This window comes from Perca fluviatilis, chromosome 12 (genome assembly GCF_010015445.1).
Source record: "Perca fluviatilis chromosome 12, GENO_Pfluv_1.0, whole genome shotgun sequence".
Classification (NCBI taxonomy): Eukaryota; Metazoa; Chordata; class Actinopteri; order Perciformes; family Percidae; genus Perca; species Perca fluviatilis.
In genome coordinates, this window is record NC_053123.1 from 38,492,723 (window position 1) to 38,517,085 (window position 24,363).

The following is a 24,363-nucleotide window of genomic DNA, read 5'->3' on the forward strand; positions in this document are numbered from 1 at the left end:
CACACCCAGATTAGCCGTTAGCTCATTGAAGCTAGGCTATGTGTTAGCTGCACGAAAGCTATTTAGCCTGCGTTGTAATGCCACGTGACTAAGCTAGTCAGTTAGCTCTCAGACTAACATGTGGTAGACAAAGAGGTACACACTAGCTACTTTGCTATGTGCTAGCTGTGTAGCTATTCGACATACGTGACTCGCTGTTGGCCAGCTGTTCACTTGGGTGTGTGTAAGTCCGTACATATGTGTGTGTGGTTAGTGAAAGAAGAAAGGGGAAAGAGAGAGACACACTTAGATCTTAGTTATCAATAATGACCAGCCCCCCTCAGCCACTCAGGTCTGGACTAACGTGAAATTAGGGCAGACTCTGAGAATTTTGTCTCACTGAGGGGAACGTTCATTATACACTCCAGTGGCTAACAGCTGATTTTCCGCGGAGATTATCTCGCAGAACAGTAACTAAAATTCCTCAGCAGTGGGAGAAGTAAAAAGTAGCATTTACAGCCTGAACAAGCTACATATTCAACACAACATATCAACAGTATCGTGATCAAATGATACATTCACAGAAATAGATTTGACTCAGCGGTCACAATCATAGATTAATAAATCAAACGCGCAGCAGCAGTAGCGCTTATCAATCAGATCACATTAATAGCAACACAAATGGCAGCAATAGCAAGTTACTCATTAATAAAACCCACTAATTATCTCTGCCCAGACCGTAAGCCTTCTTATTGTGTGTTGTCCTGGATTATCCCATAGATTTCTACAGAAGAAAACAGAACGGGTCATAGGATTCATAGGATCCACGGTGCTCCCAGCACCTAAATTAAATCCACTTCCTCCAGAAAATAGAAATTTTAGCACAAGTGCTTGGGCGCTGACCTGTTACAACCAGAGTTGAGATGGAAAGCTGGGATTTTTGGGTGGTCAGGCTATTTATAGGTTAAGACCTCATGCTGTGTTTATGGTCCCGCTGAACCAATAGGAAGACTCAAAACTCTTGAAAGTGTGAAGACTACAATCCTGTAGTTCTTTAACTTCCGGCCAGTTGTGAGGCTCTTTCCCCTTTGGCTTGGACTTTCGCATAGAGGTGTGAATTAACCAGGCTGGGGCTCTTACATGTAGGCCTCTGTTTGAAAGACCACATGGTCTCTGAGTCTTTTGTCTCTGTGTGCCAGTTTGCCAGTGTTCTTTTCTACAAGATCAGTTTATGCACATTTGTTTGGATCCAACACATCTATCATAACACATGCATGCTTACAACCAATGTACTGTAATACTTCACTGCATTACAATTATTAATACCACACTGTAAAAATACTCTCTTAGAGTAAAAGTCCTGCATTGAAAGTATGTCAGTATCATCAAGAAAATGTAGCTAGTTAAAATATTAATACCAGTAACTAATTAGCCTACATTTACTTTTACATTCACTTTTACTATAATATAGTATTTTTACAGTGTGGTATTAGTAGTTATACTGAATTAAATGATCTGAATAATTCTTCCACTACTGATTAAAAGTATAAAAATGTCCCCTGAGATCTGTTAATAATGTGATCATGTTTTTGTTTCTTTCTAAACGTGTTAAACTGATGATATTGTCTCCATTAGACCTTCTGCCAGACTGCTGGTGGGAATCTGGCTTCCATCCACTCAGCTGAGGAACATCAATTCCTCAAAGACTTAATTTACCAAGTGACCGGTATAGACACAAATGCCTGGATCGGAGGATTTGACTCAGTGAAGGTGAGACTTTATCATCACACAGGAAGTGATGTCACTCGTATAAGAGCGTGAAGATAGATATAGATAGATAGATAGATAGATAGATAGATAGATAGATAGATAGATAGATAGATAGATAGATACTTTATTCATCCCAAAGGAAATTTTAGTCAAGTGAGTGGCTGACTGATGCGAAGTAGCAGTCACTCCATCGTCTTCATCATGTGTGAAGTAAGAGTGACTGGCCTAAAGTCATTTAGCTCACTGGGATGTGGTTTCTTAGGAACTGGGATGAGACATGATGTCTTCCACAGTGCTGGGGTCTCGTTTATAAAACTGTGCGTAGGATCCTTACTAAAAGTGTATGTATGCCCAAAAGCCCAAAATGGTGTACGCCAAAAGAAATTCTGATTTATAAAACCGTACGCACACCTGTAAGCAATGTTCCCTTTATAAATCACAGATTGCCTACAAGTGTGCCTACATGGACCAGCCTCTTATCCCGCCCTGTACACACCCATTTTTAACCATAAATAGTCAATGCAAAGCACCTCACGAATGCTGATCAGTATGTTAATGACCCTGGCAGTTGTTCTTTCGTAATGCCCAATCATGCCGAATCATGACTGGCGGAGAGAAAATTCAGTACATAGATCCAAGAGAGCAGCTTTAGGGAATTTAAATCGGCCGTCATCGTCATGGTCTCTAAGCCTCTTTCTCTCATGTTTCTTCCATTGGGGCTTAGTTAGGGTGACCATATTTTGATTTCCAAAAAAGAGGACACTCGATGGTGCAAGAATAACTTCTGTAATAAAATAAAATCAAATCTGTAACAACCTGTAAGAAAATAATATCTCTCCTTTAAAATAAATAAATAGTATGAAATAATGTTCTAAATATGACTTCTTCTGTGTTAGAAAATCCAGCTTCAACAAAATATCTCTTTCAATACCTTTTCAATGTAATAAGATAAATAATAAAAACACTGAAACATATGTGCCAGCTTTGCGCACGGTGCACTTTGCCTCCCACTTTTTTTTTTTGCAGTTCAACTGTTGCTGCACTGAAGTCTTGTTTCATGGTTGTATGCTGGCTTCACGCACAGCTTTCGCCGTAGCCTGATGTTAATACTTGTGCGCTGGTGTGTGTGTCGAGCCGGCAGTCTGTGTGTGGGGAGTGGGTGATAGAGCGAGGGAGAATTAAGGGGGTGGAGAGTGACGGCGAGCGAGTACGACTCTAGAGTCATAGCGAGGAAAACTAAGTGTCTCCTCTGTGTTTTCTGACCACGGTGGGAAATCTTTAGCAGGAAACGCTTCGGCATTTTGTGTACAATGCTGCTCCGCTGTCTGCTCTGGTCCCTGTCTGCTCTGGTCCCTGTCTGCTCTGGTCCCTGTCTGCTCTGGTCCCCTGTCTGCTCTGGTCCCTGTCTGCTCTGGTCCCCTGTCTGCTCTGGTCCCTGTCTGCTCTGGTCCCCTGTCGCCTCGTCCCTGTCTGCTCTGGTCCCTGTCTGCTCTGGTCCCTGTCTGCTCTGGTCCCTGTCTGCTCTGGTCCCTGTCTGCTCTGGTCCCTGTCTGCTCTGGTCCCTGTCTGCTCTGGTCCCTGTCTGCTCTGGTCCCCTGTCTGCTCTGGTCCCCTGTCTGCTCTGGTCCCTGTCTGCTCTGGTCCCTGTCTGCTCTGGTCCCTGTCTGCTCTGGTCCCTGTCTGCTCTGGTCCCCTGTCTGCTCTGGTCCCCTGTCTGCTCTGGTCCCCTGTCTGCTCTGGTCCCTGTCTGCTCTGGTCCCTGTCTGCTCTGGTCCCTGTCTGCTCTGGTCCCTGTCTGCTCTGGTCCCTGTCTGCTCTGGTCCCTGTCTGCTCTGGTCCCTGTATGTGCGCGTCGCAGAGCCGCCCACAAGGCAGCCTCTCGGGAATTACGTCGCACAACAAAGTACCGTAGTATTGTGTGCAAAGCGCCACTCAATTTAACCATCATGCCCTCCTCAAAAAAAATAACACTGGACACCTTCAAGGTTATTAAATCATCATATATCAATATATTGTTCTGCTTTTTTTCATAAATCACAACTTCTAACTTGCTCAAAAATACCAAACATTCAATAATTTTCAGGATTTTAACCCTTTAAATGCCAGTTTATTTATTTGAAGTATTTCATTATTTATTACAAAAAAACACAAAAAACTATTTTTTCTTCATATAATGAATAATATGTAGATGGGGCTTTGGTGGGGATTAGAGGCTTGGATATGTCAAAGATAAGCAACAAAATTAATTTGATTGCATTAGTATTTGTTACATAGTGCCAGATACTCCCTTTGGACACCTTCGAGGCAAAAATGTACATGTCCAAAAAACTGTTATTAAATCATCATATATCAATATTTCTTTCAGCTTTTTTTCATAAATCACTTAAACAACTTCTAAATTGCTCAAAACTACCAAAAATTTAATCATTTTCTGGATTTGAACCCTTTAAATGCCAGTTTTAAATCTTTGAAGTAACAATTATTTATGAAAAACCCAACAAAACATAAATTATTTTCCATAAAATAAATCATAGGGGAATGGGGCTTTGGTGGTGATTAGAGGCTTGGATATGTCAAAGATAAGCAACAAAACTGATTTGATTGCATTAGTATTTTTTATGTAATTCCAGATACTCCCTTTGGACACCTTCGAGGCAAAAATGGCCCCATTGACTTCCATTATAACCACATGTTTTGATCTCTCTGCCTTTACAGTATAAAACCATGCATTCTGTAATGTCAGCATTTCATTTGGAAGAAAACTAGTCATATTTGACATTTTTACAGTATTTCACCAGATTCAACCATTTTGCCCTTGTAGGCCTATGCATGAAATCATTGTATTTTTTCCAGTTATATTATGGAGTCATGTGTGTCATTTGTTTACAGATTTACACAAACTCTCTGTCACACACACATACACACACACACACACACACACACACACACACACCAACCCACCCACCCACCCACACACACACACACACATACACACACACACACACACACACGGCACCATAATATAACTATAATATATCCATAATATACAGATTTACACAAACTCTCTCTCACACAGACATGCATGCATGCACACACACACACACACACATACACACACACACCAACCCACCCACCCACCCACCCCACACACACACACACACATATATACACACACACACACACATACATACACACACACACACATACACACACACACACACACACACACACACACACACACGAGCTCCATCATATAACTGGAAAAAATACAATGATTTCATGCATCAGCCTACAAGGGCAAAATGGTTGAATCTGGTGAAATACTGTAAAAATGTCAAATATGACTAGTTTTCTTCCAAATGAAATGCTGACATTACAGAATGCATGGTTTTATACTGTAAAGGCAGTGAGATCAAAACATGTGGTTATAATGGAAGTCAATGGGGCCATTTTTGCCTCGAAGGTGTCCAAAGGGAGTATCTGGAATTACATAAAAAATATTAATGCAATCAAATCAGTTTTGTTGCTTATCTTTGACATATCCAAGCCTCTAATCCCCACCAAAGCCCCATCTACATATTATTCATATATGGAAAAGAAAACATTTTTTGTGTTTTTTTTTTATAAATAATGACATACTTCAAATACATAAACTGGCATTTAAAGGGTTAAAATCCTGAAAATTATTGAGTGTCTGGTGGTTTTGATTAAGTTAGAAATTGTTTAAGTGATTTATGAAAAAAAAGCAGAAAAAAATATTGATATATGATGATTTAATAACAGTTTTTGTGTGCATGGACATTTTTGCTTCGAAGGTGTCCAGTGCGTACAAAATGAATAATTTAAGTATAAAAGACATGTAAGAGTAAAAACCACTGGATTTAAAAAAATTGACTAAAAAGAAAGGTTCCTACAAAATGTCATGCCATAAGCAGTAACACAGCAAAAATGATCACAAAATGAAAAAAGAAATTGAGAAAAATGTACAAAAATGGCCGAAGAGGGCATGAGGGTTAAGTACACGCTTAATGGTCTCATGAAAAACAGTGAAAACCGGACATTTTCATGAATTTATAAAACCCCCCCCAGACGCCCCAGGACAGTACGTAAAAAGTGGACATGTCCGGGCAAAAGAGGACGTTTGGTCACCCTAGGGTTAGTCCTCCAGCAGGGCCATCATGCAGCATTACGCGTGGGGGTCACCGCAGTATTTATATGTTTACAACAATTTGTGATTGTTAGCACCTTGCCAAAATCACAGCATCAACTAGTGGTATCCCCCCCCCTTAGATACAATTTGAAGACGAAAGTCTAATAGCCAAACACACTTTTCTTAATGCAGGTTTTATCATGAACAGTATTAAAGTTCGGACTGATAATGAGGAAATTAAGTGTAACAATTTTGCGAGAGCTTAACGGCTGTATTTCCAGACTTTGACATTTGATGATATATGCACAGTATTAAAGACAGATATTTAGTTGTTTACACTGTGTCCTGCTGTTATCTAATGGTAGGGTATTTAAATGCTATCCTGTATTACATGCAGTCGGGCCATCTCGTCCTCCTGCGCTCCGTAGTGGACAATGTGACGTGGACAATGGTGTGAAGAAATGTGCGTGAGGCATCAATACTTGAAAATATTAAGAGTAATCGTTATTCCCACATTTACTTTCTGCAGTCTGACTGCAGATCAACCATCTCACCATCTGCGTCGCCAATTCCTATTTGTCTCCAAAGTGTGCGTACGCATGGGTCAGAGTTTGCGTGGAGAACCGCATATTCTCCCATCAAGTTTTGATTTTTATAAATCACAAACTTTGAGTGGGAAGTGGCATACGCACATTTTCAGCCCCGTTTTGTGCGTACGCCACATTTATTAATGAGACCCCTGGTACCTTCCCCAGTTGGAGGCTCAGGTTGAAGACCTGCTGCAGAGGTCCCCCAGTTCCACCGCACAGGCTTGGAGCAGTCAGGGACACAATCGTTCTGGGCCGGCTGCTTTCCTTGGGCAAAGTATACTCAGCTCTCCTCTGACCTGATACGCTGTGATGATGGGAGGAAGGGGGGTCCCTTTGTTGAGTATTAGGGGGAGAGGTGCATCAGTGAATGGTGGCTGTTGGCTGTAGGCTGAAGTGAAATGAAATCACACTGTCTGTGGTAGCAGCATGGAGGAGGGGTACAGTTGATTGTGGAGGTGAATGAGAGGGTGGGGGGAATGCTGTGAACCGATTGAAGTATGTGGGGGGTGCGGTGTGGGAGTTTGACAGGCCAATGCAGAAGGAGCAGAGCAATCAAACCTGTTGTAGAACTGGTTGGGCTCTTTGGCCCTCACCACATCCCCCTCCACTATGCTACTCTTCTTCTTGCAGCCTGTGATAGTTTTCATGCCCTCCCAGACCTCCTTCATGCCCCAGCAGGCACCGGACGTCAGTTCAACATCATATCAACGTTGGACTCCAACGTTGATATGATGTTTGATTTTAGTTGGATATGAAAATCGGGTTGACGTCAAAACCCAACGTTGGATTGACATTAATCTCCAATGTTAGATAGACGTTGGATTGATGTTGGAAATGAAAATCGGGTTGACGTCATTACCCAACGTTGGATTGACATCATCCTCCAACGTTGGACAGAGGTTAGATTTTAGTTGGAAATGAAAATCGTGTTAACGTCAAATTCCCCCCCAAAAAAAATTAAGAGTTAGTTTGGATTTTGTTGGCATGATAAACTTTTACAGAGCTTGGTTTTTATTGTAAATGAAAAGTCTACATATTGAGAAACTGGGATAATGTCCTAAGGTTAGACAGATGTCAGAATCAAAAGTTGGACAGACCCACATTTTAAGTCACGAGCAGAGACAAAGACATTCATTGAGTTAAGAAAATAACCTCTTTATTTTAAAACTTGTAGTTTTAAAAGACTTTGCTCAGTAGCTACTTATGGTGGCAAACATAATGAAAATGCTCCTTGAAGCTGTAGTCTACATAGGGGGCACTTGGGTATTTTGAATTTAATGCTAACATGGAAACATGCTCACAAGTTCAATGCTAACATGCAGGTGTTTAGCAGGTATAATGTTTGAAAAATGAAAGAAAATTAAATTTTTAACAAAACTCAACAAACAGTCCGGAACTCAGACCCCACTTATGAACTAAAAAAAAATTAAACTTCAGAAGCATTATTTTTTCTTCCACCTCCACCCACCCTGTCTGGGGCATATTTCACACAGAAGGCGACAGCCGCTGCATTGCTTGCCTCCATTTCTGCAGTCGTCCTCTGGACACTCTCTGTAAGGAATATTTGAAACTGTAAATCTTTGGGGCATATAGAATGTAGTGGAATACAGTAAGCAGCAAAAAACATTAAGATGCAGACATTCTCAAGGGCCATGCATTTCTTTTTTGCATGTACATGTTTTAAAGCCATTTCAACTTTAGATGGTGTTCCTAAACTGCAAGCTGCAGCTGGCTACATACTGGCAGAAAAAAACTGAATGCCAGCAAATTTCTTTGTTTTAAAAATATCCAAAACTGTAAAAGACATATATCCAGCATATTAAGCAGTAGAAAATAATTTAGTGCAAAGAAAATCTGACATTTCTTGCAGGTAGCGGCCAGGTTGTTAATAGGTGGCATCTGTGGTTACTGGTTTTTACTAAACCCCCAAAATAGACACTAGAAAACACTGAGGATATTAGGGTTGTGCCGATGGACAATATCATCGCTTCAACTCTTGGACACAGCGGTCTCTAGTGAGAGAGAAAAAAAACGTTAAAAGTGGAACGCTATCACACTTTCCTTTCTCCCCTCATTGGACTAAGTTTGTCGACACTACTCTGTGCGCGCATCAATAAGTAAGTCTGAGGTCCTGTAGGTACGGGACGATGTCATGCAGGATTTATGAATGTACGTTAGCAACAGTAGGCTAATTCACGAGGGTGCTATTTTATGTGTGAGCTAATATTGCGCATCTGTTCCGATCTGTTCATGTGTGCCGCAAGAGTTATGTTTCTGTTTATTGAATGCGTTATTCAGTGCAAACATAACCGTGAATGTAGTTTAAACTCAGTAATGATGGTATGTTAGGTTATTACTGTCGCTCTGTTGAAGGAAAACGTCCCACTGTACTGTCATTACGCAGATCACGGACATCTGATTGACATTACTGCACCGTACTGAAGTGAAAGTAGGTCAAGTTATAAAACCTACCAGCAGGGCACCATTCACCATTTATGTAAAGTGTAGTTTAAAGTGACAATCGTTATCACCGTATTTTTGATGTCAAAATGCGTATCTACTACGCAAAATGCGTACAGGTTGGCAGGTCTGCAACATTTGCAGAGTCGCCTGAATTTGAAGCACGGAGAGATTAAATCATGCAGGCCCCTGTCCTGCATGATTTAATCTCTCCCTGCTTCAAATTCAGTAACTTTCTCCAGTAGAGGGATGGGGAAACACTGTCGTAGTAACGCTACATAAACTTCAATTCAACTAAGATAGATTCATACAGCAATCAAAGTGTTTGCACACTGTTTAAGTGTGAAAAAGCTACCCGAACGGCGTCTAAATGATATAGAACTGTATTTTATCTTCTTTTGGACATATAACTAACCTGAGCGTCATAGTCAACATATTAAGACAAATGCAAACCTATGCCCTTGCTAAATGCTTTACAAAAAAAGTTTAATAAAGCTGAACACACAGTAGCTTCATACAGTCTATGAGTATGTTATCCAAAGAAAAAAAAAAAAAAAGTACCATACTACTTCAGGAGCTGACGCTAGCCACCATTGGCGTAGCCTAACATTGCCAATGTAGAAAGACAAATAACCTAACTTACACACGTGTAACATTCTGTAATTTGTGTGATTTAAAATGTACAATATTGGCTGCGGTATCTATATTGACGGCGAACACAGACAAAGAGCAATGCATTCAGACTTTACTCAATGTTTTGGATAATGCTAACCAGTCCCCTACCGTTCTCGCAATGTGTAGAGTAGCAAAACAACCGAGAATGCATCATGTTACATCCTGTGGGGGACGTAAAAACGTATTGTTTATTGTTGTATTGTTGTTTATTTATGGTTATTTCCTGTCCTGACCGGCCTGACAGTGGAGGTCTGCAGTTAGACCCTCTTGGGTTTTTCATGACCGTATGAACCCTGTATATAATACATTTGTACTCTAAATTGATGTTAATGTCAGGAAATCTGGTGCAAACATTCATTTTGTTCATTTCATCTTTGACATAATTAAACTTTTAATAATTTTAATTATGTACGAAACTCATACCCACTTGTGACTTCTAAACCAGGGTATGAACTGAACCCTGTGACTTTCAGATCCCTAAAGAAGGCTGCCAGTTGGCCTAGTGGTAACAGTCGAGTCGCCTTTACAATATTAATTCTACTCTATTATATCGATGCTAACAGTAAATTACATCTAATTGACACTGAGATATAAACACTTACTTCTCCATGACCCTTTTAACATTGTCTTTCAAGTGGACTCCTCCCACCCTGGACAAGGCATTCATCTGAAATTAGAGGAACAATATTTCAGTTTTATCAACAAAAGAAAAAGAAGTAAACAGTGACACATTACACATGACAGAAAAAATATGCATAATTATGTTGCTATGACTACAGTTGACCTTACCAGCTTCTGTTTTTCCTCCAGGGAGCCGAGGGATCTATCAAGGAGGTTTAGAGCCTCAAACACGCTTTGTTCGCTTTGAATTTGAGTTGCTTCGTACTTTTCTGCATCCCGTTTCTTCAATGAGCGGATATCCTAACGCATTTCCATCACTTTTCTCTGAAATTCTAATGCAGTGAAACAAATAATTACCATAATTAGAAATGGTATGTCAAGGCACAACCTACTACTCATAACTGTCATAATTTATAGTTTTTGTTTGAGAGGCTATTGTTTTTTAATCCAAATAGGGTTTTTTTCTCAGAACTTTACTTGCATAAAGCTAAAAAAAGGCAAATCCCCTTATTTTAGCACAATTCCTGGATGTTAATGGGATAATACAGCTGCTATTTGATTCCATAGACAGCCAATAACTGACACCTATATTAATTTATGCTATATTGAGATATAAATCATTTATAATATATAGCCTATAAATATTGAGATTTTATTTACAATCTATTTCACCCAGCCATAGTGTACTATGATTATGACATTCCACGATGAGTGAACAAGTCTGGGCTTTCACCACATTAGCCTGCTAACAGATGCCTGTTGCCCCACACACAGCTGACATCTGTCTGGCCGTGTGTATTGGGGAAGAGTAAAAGTAATGTAATTACTAGCAAAAGGAATCATTAAGATTTTATCTATACTACAACTACTCTTATCAATAATCTATATTGGTTTGGTTCTTTATCAATGCTGTTACTGATTTTTATATTACTAAGAATTGATTATTTTTAATATATTATAAAATAAAAACATTCAGTACAGGATTAGAATTTATTTGGATTTTAAATACAAGTAAATATTGTTTCTAGAGAAGCAAGAGCAATGTTTACATCAGCAACGTCACTATATAAACTACATAATCATCAAAGAATAAATCATATTGCTGACATCAAGATACTGAGTGAAGTTTAGAAAGAATAAACAACTCAGACATCAGTAGGGGTGGGAATCTCTGGGCACCTCACGATTCGATTACAATTCAGAGGGCTGTGATTCGATTATAAAACGATTATCGATGCATCATTTTTTCTAAATAGGATCCCTGGATAATTACTAAGCATTTCATTTATGCATTAAAATCCAAAAGAAACATCTCCCAATTAGCTTAAAAAGGACTAGTTTCCATCCCTAATTTACTCCATTAACCTCAGCTCCATGGTCCATTTCATTAACAACCAGTTGTCAGACTCCTCTGAACACTGAAATATAATTATCAGGATGTAACGTACAGTATGTGTACAGGACAGAGCTGTACACCAGTTTAGTCTAAGCTTGTACCTGATGTCCTCAACACTTGACTTGTTATACGGTTTACTTGTGAAATACAGCTGATTAATTAAGGTTACTTGTCACTAATTTTGCTAACGTAACAAATAAATATTTTTAGCACCTTTCACAGGACCCAAACGCATGACTTACACATAGTTATAGTGACAGAACAACAAAAAGTAAGTCAGGATTGAATGTCTTGGTAAAGAGCGCGGGTTTTTAGTAGATTTTTTTAAAGTGTCCAGACAGGGAGCATTTCAGATCTCTGTGGGGATGGAGTACGCTGCACGCTTACTACCCAGACAAAACGTATACTGCTAATATTAGAACTAACCTTCATCACGGTTGAGATGTCGACAATTTCCTTGGAGGTCTTCTTGATCAAATTCTACCTCACTGTGACCACTATCATCTAGTTCAAGACACAAATTAACAAAAAATAAATTCTGCTCCAGAAAGAAATAAAAAAGTGCAATTTTCAGGTATTGTGCTCAGCTGGTGCAGTGCAGAAAGGAAGGCAGTTGTGATAGAAGAGACGTAGGTATGTACACTTATGCATGCATCCTCTTCCCTCCTCTTCTACCAGGAAGTACGTTGGAGGAAGCAGGGAAAGGATGTAAATTCTAAACCTTCATCCTTCAAGATACCAAGCAATTCATCAATTTGGCTTCTTCCACATTTACTTTGTGCAGCCCAGGAAGCAAGCTTTTCTTGCAAGTTTACCTCGTCTTCTTTGCGAGATTCTATGACTTCTTCAGAATCAGTTGACACATATTCTCTGTATCCAAAATCTGAATCTGCATCACCAATTTCATCTGCTTCATTTAAACAACTACTTCCCTCTTCTGCTAGATCTTCACCTTCATCTTCTACATTACACTGATTAGGATTTAAATTTCCACGGCAACCATCTTCACTGCTGCTACATTCCAGTGCTATTGCTGCAGCTTCTGAGTGGATTTTTCCGCCGCGCCTCAGATATGACATACCATGTTCTAAAAAATGACAAACCCAGCAGTTAAGTCTACATCAAGGAAATAAAAAATACAATGTTTTACCACCAAAGAAAAATCAGAGGGTTAGACATGCATACTAACATAGGCTAAGCCTCATCACTACAATGTTGCCAACAATTATTTAAAAGAAGTTTATTCACTTAAGCCAGTGTTTCCCCTATCATATGCAGTGCCCACCAGCTACAGCTGTACATTGTGTAAAGATAACTCTATACTTTCCATTAAATCTTCACCTATGGAAAGTTATAACTGATTAATGGTTAAAAAATTTTCAGCAATATCAAAAGTATAATAAGTAAATATCACACATAGATTGTAAGGACAAAATACAAGGTTATTGTCTACAATGTGGCATTCAGTTTAATTTACATTTCGAGTCAAGTAGATGGAATTGAGTAAAGTGTTAAACGTTACAATGATCTTGATTTATAGCATCGACGACGTATATTAGTACGACGCAGCTTCCTTACAAAAAATTACAGCGGGTCTGGATCCAGCTTTCAAAACGTAATTTAACACGGATGACCAAGTAGTCAACTCCGTGGTCAGTTATAACATCAGACTTGCTTTACGAGGGAAAATATATATAACTAGCTAGTCGTCTTGTTTAGACATTCGGTGCAATGAATAATACGAAGTTCATAACACGTAACATTATGGTGCGTTCTTTTTGTCCACCGAAGTCGTTTTACGAGTTGTTTTCCGGAGTTACGACCGGAAGTTGCAAAAAGAACGCACCCGAGGTCGTGATTTACGATTCCGTCAAGTCGTCTGAACTCAGAGGACCCCGAGCGCTCACTTTCAAAGATGGCTACGTCCTGCGATCACACGGGTAGTAAACATTGTGGTTATCTACAATTTTAAGCACTTTTGTCTTTGTTGTAACCAAATGAAGAAGTCGGTTACATAGCTTCGTATACTGCTACCTATAGGCATGTCTCTACAGTCTTATTAGGAGTTAAACATAGCGCTGTATACTGCTACCTATAGGCATGTCTCTACAGTCTTATTAGGAGTTAAATACCGCCTGATTAGTTATTTTGTAGCTTGTGCAGCTGAAGTTGGCTAGAGACGGTTGGCTGCTATATGACAACAACGGTTTTAAGCCGAGTCTTGAGTAGAAAGCAGAGCAGTAGCCCAACGTTAACGTTAATCAAAACGTAATTTTCATGTATCAAACTGTGAAATATATGTGTGTAATATGTCAATAACTGGGTGAATAGAATCCTAAATGTTACTAAAAATGTTACAAAAATCATCTTTTCTCCGACTCGTAGTATTGTGTGACAAAAAGAACGCAACAACCCGCGGTTATTCGTTTTTCGACACGGATGTGACGTCACGCTCGAGCTACTAGTCGCGATTACAAGACAAAAAGAAGCCTACAGGAGAAGCCTTTATTTTGACAGATACGTGCTAGCTTGCTGTGCAAAAAAACTCGTTCATAAAACAACAATACTAAAACGTTCGATTAAACAATCCACATGTTATATTTTTCATTTACTTTGGTTAAGTCAAAGGTCCGCTTCACCGCTGAATGCACACGCGCTCACGCAACCGGGGGAACACTTTCTGTCAGGGGAAATTCAAGTACACCGGGCTTTGGCTGTCTGCTTCAGAGTCGAAAAACTCAGTGCCCGGCGGCGATTTTATTCATGTCACTATTTTTACTAGCTATATTCCACTGATTTTAATCTCTGTAAACTAACCCTTACATCATTGTTATATTAGTATTGCAATGCAGTAAAACTTAAAGTAACGTAATTTTAAGCTAGGTGGGAAAAGGCGCCAGTTCACAAAATCAATTCTGACAAGATACTTGACAATACAAACTCTGTGTGACTGAAAAAAATAAAACTTATAAAGCTTATTAACTAACCAACTTAACGTTCTTATGGCCAAAATTGATATATATTTTTCCGCACCTGTACCCGCAAGTGACCGTCCAACAAACAATTGTAAACCGGCCGACGTACAGATTAGTGATGGGTCGTTCGGGTCGGCTCGAAGAGCCGGCTCTGCGCCTGTAGGTGAACGACGGAGCTGGCTCGCATATCCGAAGAGCCCCTACTTTTTTTAAATATAGCCTATAGAAATTAAATCATTATGTAATAATGAAATAATGAGTGAATTTTATATTATTTAAAATAATTGACTAATTCAATGAACAAAAAAATAATTATGTAGGCACACATTATTTTCGACTGTCTGATCAGCCTCACATTCTGTTCCTGTCAATCATGCACAAGGTGTCAACCAATTATACGGCATGAGGGAGGGGCCGAGCCATCACACACACACACACACACACACACACACACACACACACACACACACACACACACACACACACACACACGTCAAACTCTGAGGAGAGGACAGAGGAGAGAAAAACAGCTCTGAAAACAAAACAGAGAAAAAAAAAGAGGGACCAGTTTAATCCTTTCAGTTATTTATTTTTCTTTAATATGGGTTCTATTATGTTGTTCAAATTCTGATTGTATTTGTTTTGAATGTTGTTTCTATACATTAACAAGTTGTAATTTAAATGCAAATGTTTAATAGTATTCTTTTTCATAACAAATCAATGCAATTTTAAAGAAATTGTGAGACGTGAGTATGATTTCATTTAATAATTTAATTAGAATTGTTTTTCACACCTATCATAGTCAAAACATAAATTTTTTAAAGGCGCTAGCCGGCGAAAAGAGAGCGCTCTTTTCGGTGAGCTGAGGCAAAAGAGCCGGCTCACGTAAAAGAGCCGGAATGCCCATCACTAGTACAGATGAAAGGTGTCCGACAGGAGTACGTTTACGCGTATCTTCCGCCCCAAGACCATAGAGCGTAGGTAGGACCGGCAAGGCGTAGGAGTCGGATTGGCTTCTTCTTCTTCTTCTTCTTCTTCTTCTTCTTCGGCTCAGCGAAGGCTTGTGCACATTCACAGTGATTGGCTAGAAATGTGTTTAAATTGTTTTTTGAAGATATACCTGCAACTATGTATTTAAAACACGAGCGCGCAAGTCAAGTTATTTCAAAATCTACAACTTTATGAAAATTTATATAATTTGTGCAAGTAGATTTTCTGTTATTATTGTTATTAAATTAATTCATATTATTATTATTATTATTATTATTATGTTAGAGATAGACAGATTAAAAGAAAATTATTGGTGATTAAGGGATGGGATGTTCTGGATGCATACGTATGATAAACATGGGCTAATGCCACCCCACCCCTTATGGCCAGGAACACTGAATGCACGATAGATATTTTAATTGACCTTTATTATATTGTTTCTTAGCAAATTAAAAAAAAGGGTCCCTTCCAAGGATTACAGTGCTACTATCCCCAAATGAACTCATTGAAATTAAACATAATAAGTGTAATATCCCAACCATTGATAGATTTCAACATAGATAAAATCTATTTGAGGTTTCAATGTGATTCACCAGTTATAAAAGTTTATCATCAGTGCTTGATTACCAAGCCACAAAAACAGCTTATCATAGGAGGTCCCTCTCAACAACCAAGCCATCAGTGGCCCAGAATAGGTAGGTAGGTCATTGCCTGTCATGTATAGATCAAGTTTGACCCCAAAACACCAAAAGACAAAACACATATTTACTACCTCAACCACTGCAAGCCAAGGCATATCCCTCTTGGAGGTAGCTGGCTGATCACCGACAACCAACATCTGCCAAAAATATAGCTGATATTTACTGTTCAAGTCTAGATGACATCCTGGCAAAGCAACTCTGTATCCGTCTCATATGCAACAGCCCCAGGTTCACCATCAGGTATCGTGTTGGCGCCGCCCCAGTGCTACCAACTATGACTGTGCACTCATGGCGCACTGCCAATGATGGCTGCCAGATAGGCTGACACCTCTTGTTGTGTGTGTTTTTAGCATTTGTCTGACAGCTATACTGTCATGGCGCAAAGTCCATCATCCATCGTCCATCCATCGTTAACCGCTTATCCGTGCGCACGGGGTCCCGGGGCTGGAGCCAATCCCAGCTTACATTGGGTGGAAGGGTACACCCTGGACAGGTCGCCAGTCCATCGCAGGGTCACACATAGACAAACAACCACTCACACTCACATTCACACATAAGGACAATTTAGAGACACCAATTAACCTAGCCTGCATGTCTTTGGACGGTGGGAGGAAGCCGCAGCACCGGGGGAACCCATGCAGACACGGGGAGAAAATGCAAACTCCACATAGAAAGGCCACCGCGCCACGGTGATACAGTGGTTGGATTATACATTTTTGCTATAACAAACATGTCAGGGCTATTAGGTGGCCTAGTAGCTCAATTGGTACAACAGATTGTAGCCCTGAAACAACTTCAAATTTGGTCATGGAGCTCTTGAGCGTATGCGTTTAGATGTTGAATTACTGACAACCTGCATTTATCTAAGATCAACGCGTTGTAGTTAGCATTGTGTCACATTTGAGAGATTTTCACAACCGTTGATACCATCTTGAGGTTAATAATGAACCCTAAACCAATGTGTATTGTTGTGCTGTCTTCAAAAGTTTTATAATCACATTGCTTTCTGGTCTATATCCACTTTATTAATTTTGGATCACCACACTCCTGGTGAAGCACTTGTACAACAACTGTTGTTACACCAAACCTAAAACCAACAAAATATCAATTAACGTTGTGTAACATTACCAATATGACATTTAGCAGACGTTAAGTTTTGGTTTCCTTACCTCATGACTAAAGGTTGGTATTCTACTTCAATAGGACGTTGATACGAGACACTCTGGAAGACGTTGGATTTTAGTAACTTAACACCATGACTTAAAACCAAAAACAAAAAATGTCAACATCTAATGATGTAACTTGCGCTTGTGGACGTTACCATTATGATGTTAAGTAGATGTTGGTTTTGGTTCCCATACCTCATGACCAAATGTTGGTATTCTACATCAATGTGACGCGTTTACGAGACGTTTGGAAGACGTTGGATTGTGGTTACTTAACACCATGACTTAAAACCAACAAAATATCAACATCTAATGACGTTGTAACGTAACGTTAGTCATTATGACGTTTAGCAGACGTTGGGTTTTGGTCCCTGTATCTCGCGACTAAATGTTGGTATTCTACGTCAATATGACGTTGACGTAGATGTTTGAAACACGTTAAATTGTGGTTGCTTAACACCGCAACCTTAAAACCAACAAAATATCAACATCTGATGACGTAACGTAACGATGTGTAGACGTTTCCAATATGACGTTTAGCAAACGTTGGGTTTTGGTTCCCTTATCATGACCAAATGTTGGTATTCTACGTCAATATGACATTGGCACAAGACGTTTGGAAGACGTTGGATTGTGGTTACTTAACACCATGACCTAAAACCAACAAAATATCAACATCTAATGACGTTGTAATTTAACGTTGTGTAGATGTTATCATTATGATGTTTAGCAGACGTTGGGTTTTGGTTCCCGTATCATGACTAAATGTTGGTATTCTACGTCAATATGACTTTGGCACAAGACGCAGAGTTTGGATTGCTGGTTTCATTAACGCCCTAACCTAAAACCAACAAAAAATCTATGTCATTTGACGTCAATACTCTACATCAAGTTGACGTTGGCATTAGACGTTGAATTGATGTTGGAATTTGGTTATCCGACGTCACAACCTATATCCAACCAAAGATCAATGTCTATTGACGTCGGTGGCCAGCTGGGGCTGTTCTCCTGCAGCTTGTGCTCTACCTTCTTTCTGTATTCCTCCTTTGCATCTTTCAGCTTGACCTAGAGTTCCCGCTGTATGCGCCTCAGCTTCGCCTGGTCCCCCTCTTTAAACGCCCTCTTTTCTTTTTATAGTGGAGGTCCTTGACATCGCTGGTGATCCAAGGTTTATTATTTGGAAAGCAATAATTATTTATTTTTTTTGCTCATTGTCTGTTTGTTCGGTTGTTTGTTGGTTTGTTTTTATTGTGGAAAAACTGATGCTGTAATAAGTGAATTTCCCCATTGTGGGATAAATAAAGTATTATCTAATCGAATCTACAGTTATTGTGGGAACTACACTGCCCATACAGAAATTCAGGTAGTCAGTAGTGCAGTGTGTTACCCCCTCAATATCATCACCATATGATTCCTGTAGTACATTCCAGTCTGTCGACTCGAAGCAGTCCTCAGGGCCTCCTCTACCTCAGGAGATCATTTCCTGAAGGAGCATGTGGTGGTAGGTTTTCTGCTGACAAGTGGAATGTAGTGGTTGTGATCTGATCTCCCCAGCCGTGGCAGTGTATGCATCTCTGACATTTGCATACATAAGGTTGATTGTTCTGTTCTTCCGTGTAGGGCAATCAACAAACTGATCAAAGGCAGACAGGGTTGACAGGGTTGAGTCCAGTGTAACATGATAGAAGTCCGCAATGAAGGCTTCAGGGTGCTGAGCCAGAAGCCTATAGTTATAGATAGTTGAGTTGATGACATCACATGCAGTTTCAGCCAGAGCTCGTGGAGGGATGTAAACACAAACAACAATGGCATGTAATAGCTCCCTAGGTGTGTAGTACAGCCGGAGACTCACCGCTAACAGTTCAATGTCTCGGCAGCAGATAGTTTCCTTCCCCGTCACATGTCCTGGGTTGCACCATTTGGTGTTTACAAAGAGTGCAAGCCCCCCACCTTTGTTTTTGCCACTTTGTTTAGGGTCTCTGTCCGCCCTCACAGTTGAAAAGCCGGGTACCTCCACGTTAGTGTCCGGGATGTTGCTTGTGAGCCATGTCTCCGTGAAACATAGTAGGCTGCACTCTCTGTATGACTGTATGACACGTTCTTCACCGGGGCAGCTAGCTCGTCAGTCTTGTTAGCCAGTGAGTTCACGTTTCCCTTCACACACGAAGGAATGGACGGCTTGAACCTCCATCGCTTCTCCATGAGCCTAGCCTTGACTTCTGCTCCAGCTCTGCATCCTCGGTATTGTCGCCTTAGTTCCTCCGGGATCAGGTGAAATGTGCCGGCATGTCCAGCGTGTCCCAATGTCCTCAATTCAAGCAGTTCTTCCCTCGAGTAAATTAGGTTCCTAATGCTGTGTGCTGTGTGACTAGTAATATCCATAGGATATACAGATATCTACGCGATGCGTAAAAAAGATCAAAAGTTTGCAAAGGAAAAAAAAGTTATAAAAGACTAAAAAGACACATAACAGACAGAGCTACTGAAAAAGCCTGCCACTCTCGTCATCGCAACTGTCATGAAGATCTTCTTAGGGAGGAGGTTGGGGAGATGTTTGGCTCCTACAAACACAAGACTTTAAAGCCGGGCAGTAGAGTTAATGTCCTGGAGAAGTTAAGGAGAAAACACAAGACTTTCACCCAGGAAACAGGTGTTCATGTCCTGAAGAAGTTAAGGAGAAAACACAAGACTTTCACCCAGGAAACAGGTGTTCATGTCCTGAAGAAGTTAAGGAGAAAACACAAGACTTTCACCCAGGAAACAAGTGTTCATGTCCTGAAGAAGTTAAGGAGAAAACACAAGACTTTCACCCAGGAAACAGGTGTTCATGTCCTGAAGAAGTTAAGGAGAAAACACAAGACTTTCACCCAGGAAACAGGTGTTCATGTCCTGAAGAAGTTAAGGAGAAAACACAAGACTTTCACCCAGGAAACAGGTGTTCATGTCCCGGGAGTGTTTTCATCCAAACCACCATCTTTTTTCTAATCTTAACTAGTCCTTCTGGTTTTTCTAAACTTGACTGTTGTCGCTACATGACGCTCACTTTTTGTTTCCTAAACTCAACTATAACTCTGAAAGGACCGTCACTTCACGGTGCTCTGTACCCGGCTCACAGTCACCTTTTCTCTGATAAATGTAACTATAAAGAATGTTAACCTTAACTGTCCTGTGACCAGTAGAAAACAAGGAGGATCCTCTTGTGGCCAGAATGAGTATTACAACAAGAACTCTTGATTTCACTTTGACTTTAAACCCATCTTTCTCCTCCAGGAGGGTACGTGGTTGTGGACTGATGGATCCAAATTCAACTACAGAATCTTCAATGTGGGGCAGCCTGACAACGACGATGCCTTCGCAGGGGAGAACTGTCTTGAGATGAACTTTAACGGTAAATAATACATTTAAAACGTCTTATCGTATGTTGCAGTCTCAATTATGAAAGTTTGACATTAAATGTAATTGATTGGTTGTAAACTCTCTCTACAGGAAATAACTGGAACGACAGGACTTGTAGCACTCAATTTTATTTTGTGTGCTCCAAGAACCTGTATGTGTAAATCTAACGCACCATCATGATGCCTCTCCAGCTCATCTATAATCTCTATCATTGATTCACTTTCAGTTTGTTCAGCAGACAGAAACAGCTCTCTGCTGACAGATGACTCACTTTCACTTGTTTATTATTATATTATAGTATATTATTATCTGAAGAGTTAGGGGAACAGTTCACATTTGGGTTTAAAATTAGACAGAAACTGGCTCACTGAGCTGGACAAAAAACTAATAAGTAATTGGACTTCTAATTTATAGTAAATAACACAATGTGAAATACAGAAAACATTTGAATACTTGCACATCTTTTTCTATTTTAGTCTACTGAATATTATCTGTTATAAACAGCGCCCCTTCATCTGATAAAATACTACCACACTAATTTGTTAATTTCGTATTAACTGCTTTCTATCTGTTACCAATTTGTATGAATTTTTGACTGTCTTTGTCTTGTGTAAAGCACTTTGAATTGCATTGCCACTGAACTGTGCTATACAAATAAAATTGCCTTGCCTTGCCTAAATATGAAGTTCCCTCGAGCAGACGTTAGCTTAGCTTAGCATAAAGACTGGAAACAGGGGAAACAGCTAGCTTAGCTTAGCATAAAGGCTTGGAACAGCCAGCAGACAGACGGTGATGTGTTAGCTCAGGGTCTCCAGCAGAGGGCAGACATGTTGTTTTATAGATCCAGCTGCTGAACCTGCTGAAAGGAAATGATTATTCTCCTTTATTGTTCAAAACTTTCTTCACATTCAAAACATCACACGTGTTTCAGGATGTGTTATTTTAGGAATCATCTCCATCTCAACAACTAATCTGTTAGAGAGTGAGACCTTGTTAAAGCCAGAAGCTCCAAATTTTAAAGCGTAACTCTCGCCAAAATGCAACTTAGGGTCTTTTTGTGAATGTACCCATTTTTAAAGCCTATTTAGGACAGAAGTGCCACTTTTAAAGATTTACCGTATTTTCGTTTTTCGGTCAAATTGCATTTTGAATGGGTAGGATAGGGCACTTTTATGCTAGCCTCAAAATAGCTATTTTTAAAACACTAAGACTCGACACAACATGAAACTATGCTCGAGTATCACCAGGGGCTCTACACCTTAACGGAAAGCATTGACAACATTGTTTGTGTACCCAGAGTTTACTAAAAAGAAAGGTTTTCAACAACTCACCGTATCTCTTTCCGCGCTACCACCTCGGCAGTCAAAAGCGAGTCGATATCCGAGATGCAATTGAACGGTCTCCATATGAGGCTCCTTTTTTCAACTACAAGGTCAATATTGTTTTTCAATAACGACAAAACAACGACTTATCCGTGCATTTATATGGAACTAAGCTTTAGGAGCTTTCCGTCTTTACTCTCCTCCCTGCTATTTTGCATTCGGAAATTGATTGTTTTTGACTGATAAAAGGTGACTGCACTAGCTGGACGCAACATTTTTAAGTAAGTAAAACTTTTAAGAAAACTTTAAGTTTACACTACTTATTACAATTAATTATTTCGAACCTTGGGTTTACAGTATATATATATATATATATATATATATTAGAAAAAGATCATGGGTGGGTATACTAAATGTATGTTTCTGTGACATGCAGGACAAAAACAGGAACAAACCCCAGTCTCCTGCACTGTAAACCCCAATACGTTCATAGTACTCAAAACTTTTGCAGAAACTGATTACATAATAACTTTTGAGGTAAGTAACTTAATTTTTTTAAGTAAGATTTTTTAAAAGTTACAATCTAATCAAACTTAAACATTTTATTTTAAATTTTTTTAAGTGCACTGTGCTTAAAAATATTGTTTAACATACACACATTTTTTTGTTTCTCCATACTTAATTATTTTGATCCAATGGTACTTAATTAAATATAAATCTACTAACTCAAAAATATACTTGTGTATAACCCACAAGCTAATGAAATGTACAAGTTAAAACTACAAAAAAATAACTTCATCTGTACATTTTCTTTTTTCTTTTATTCATTCTTAAAATTGTTTTATACAAACATGTCAGACCATCAACAGCAGTCATTTTTTAAAACTCTGTTCTAGCTCAGAAGTGTCTAACCATGTGCCATGATGCACTGACTCAAGTCACATACTAGTTTCACCACCTACCCAATAGCTGTAAGTGTGTTAACCAGTGAAATTACTTGGTGAAGTATTTAGTTGGAATGAAAACCTACATAGACACAGCACAATTAAACACCTCTGCTCTAGCTACAAATATAACTAACATCTTGTTAAACTCATTTAGTTTATGGTTGTGCAGTTCTGTGTGTGTGTGTGTGTGTGTGTGTGTGTGTGTGGGGGGCTGTATGTGACTGTGATTGTGTGTGAACATATGCATCTCTACATATCAAACAGGAACAAGATAATCAGAAAGTAAGCATCTTAAAGTGCTTAATATAAAAAGTATGGTCTGATTTCTTAAAACAGCATTAGTAACACCCATGACCATCAAAGTGCAAATGAAATAAAAAAAAGTAAATAAAAAATTAACCTATCAAAACACGAAATCAAGACATCAAATCTATCCTGTTTGTAAAACCTATAAAAACAAAATATAAAAATGCACATCTCACATCATTTTAGGATTCAGAGCACCAAGTTGGTGGACAACCGATAAATATAAACAAACAGACAACTACGTTAGATTTGAGGCCTGTACAACGAAGCAGGATTTGACGTTAACGAGCTAACTTGAGGCTCAACCCAGGATTATCTGTACTACGAAGGTGGATCAGTTGTTATCGGGTTCAATCGCCGGGTAACTTATGCTGAACACCTAACCTGGTCGGGAGCAGGTTAAGTTGGAGATCAGAGATCAACCGGTGATAAAGCACCGCCTACTGACCAATCAATACTCGATTGATGACGGGCGTCACCGTTCTTAGAAGATCAGGTGGAGAGAGAAAAAGAGAGAGGGAGAGAGAGGTGCGCTCATAAAAGTTAAAACATTGAGAGACCAACAACCCCGTTAACATGGGTATTTTTATGAAATATAGCCTATATATTTTAATGGGAGGGAATTACATATCGGCTTCTTGAGCCGGTTGTGCCGTCAATGCGCACATCGGTTTGAATTATGTTTTTATATTTTTATTTGTTCTCACGTCCGCTTCCCACTGCCAGGGTTGCAGCTGAAATAATAGGCTAAAGCAACGACAGTTTATGGAAAGCACCGGTGTAATTATGGTCAGATCTTGGTCCTGACTGATGAGGAAGTGATATTAATAAGCGTTGTGATTTAAACATCTACAGCGTCGGCTATTTATTTATTTTTTGCCAGCTTTCCTTCCTGTTTCAGGAAGCAGCGACTGTATTG

At 39.5% G+C, this 24,363-nt stretch overlaps 1 protein-coding gene and 2 long non-coding RNA genes across 3 annotated transcripts in view; 1 reads left to right on the plus strand and 2 right to left on the minus strand.

The window, feature by feature from the left end:
- LOC120570383 (galactose-specific lectin nattectin-like) overlaps window positions 1-24,363 on the plus strand; it is a 367,842-nt gene that overhangs the window by 268,066 nt on the left and 75,413 nt on the right. The window contains exon 9 of the mRNA XM_039818701.1: window positions 1,615-1,749. Coding sequence (XP_039674635.1) covers window positions 1,615-1,749 — 135 coding nt within the window. The remainder of the gene's footprint in view (window positions 1-1,614; window positions 1,750-24,363) is intronic.
- Window positions 8,004-10,437, minus strand: LOC120570398. The gene is made up of 3 exons (XR_005641060.1): window positions 10,414-10,437; window positions 10,227-10,291; window positions 8,004-8,040 (listed from the first exon to the last, which is right to left on the minus strand). It is a non-coding gene; the product is annotated as an uncharacterized LOC120570398 (long non-coding RNA).
- Window positions 10,494-12,669, minus strand: LOC120570396. The gene is made up of 3 exons (XR_005641059.1): window positions 12,594-12,669; window positions 12,068-12,145; window positions 10,494-10,577 (listed from the first exon to the last, which is right to left on the minus strand). It is a non-coding gene; the product is annotated as an uncharacterized LOC120570396 (long non-coding RNA).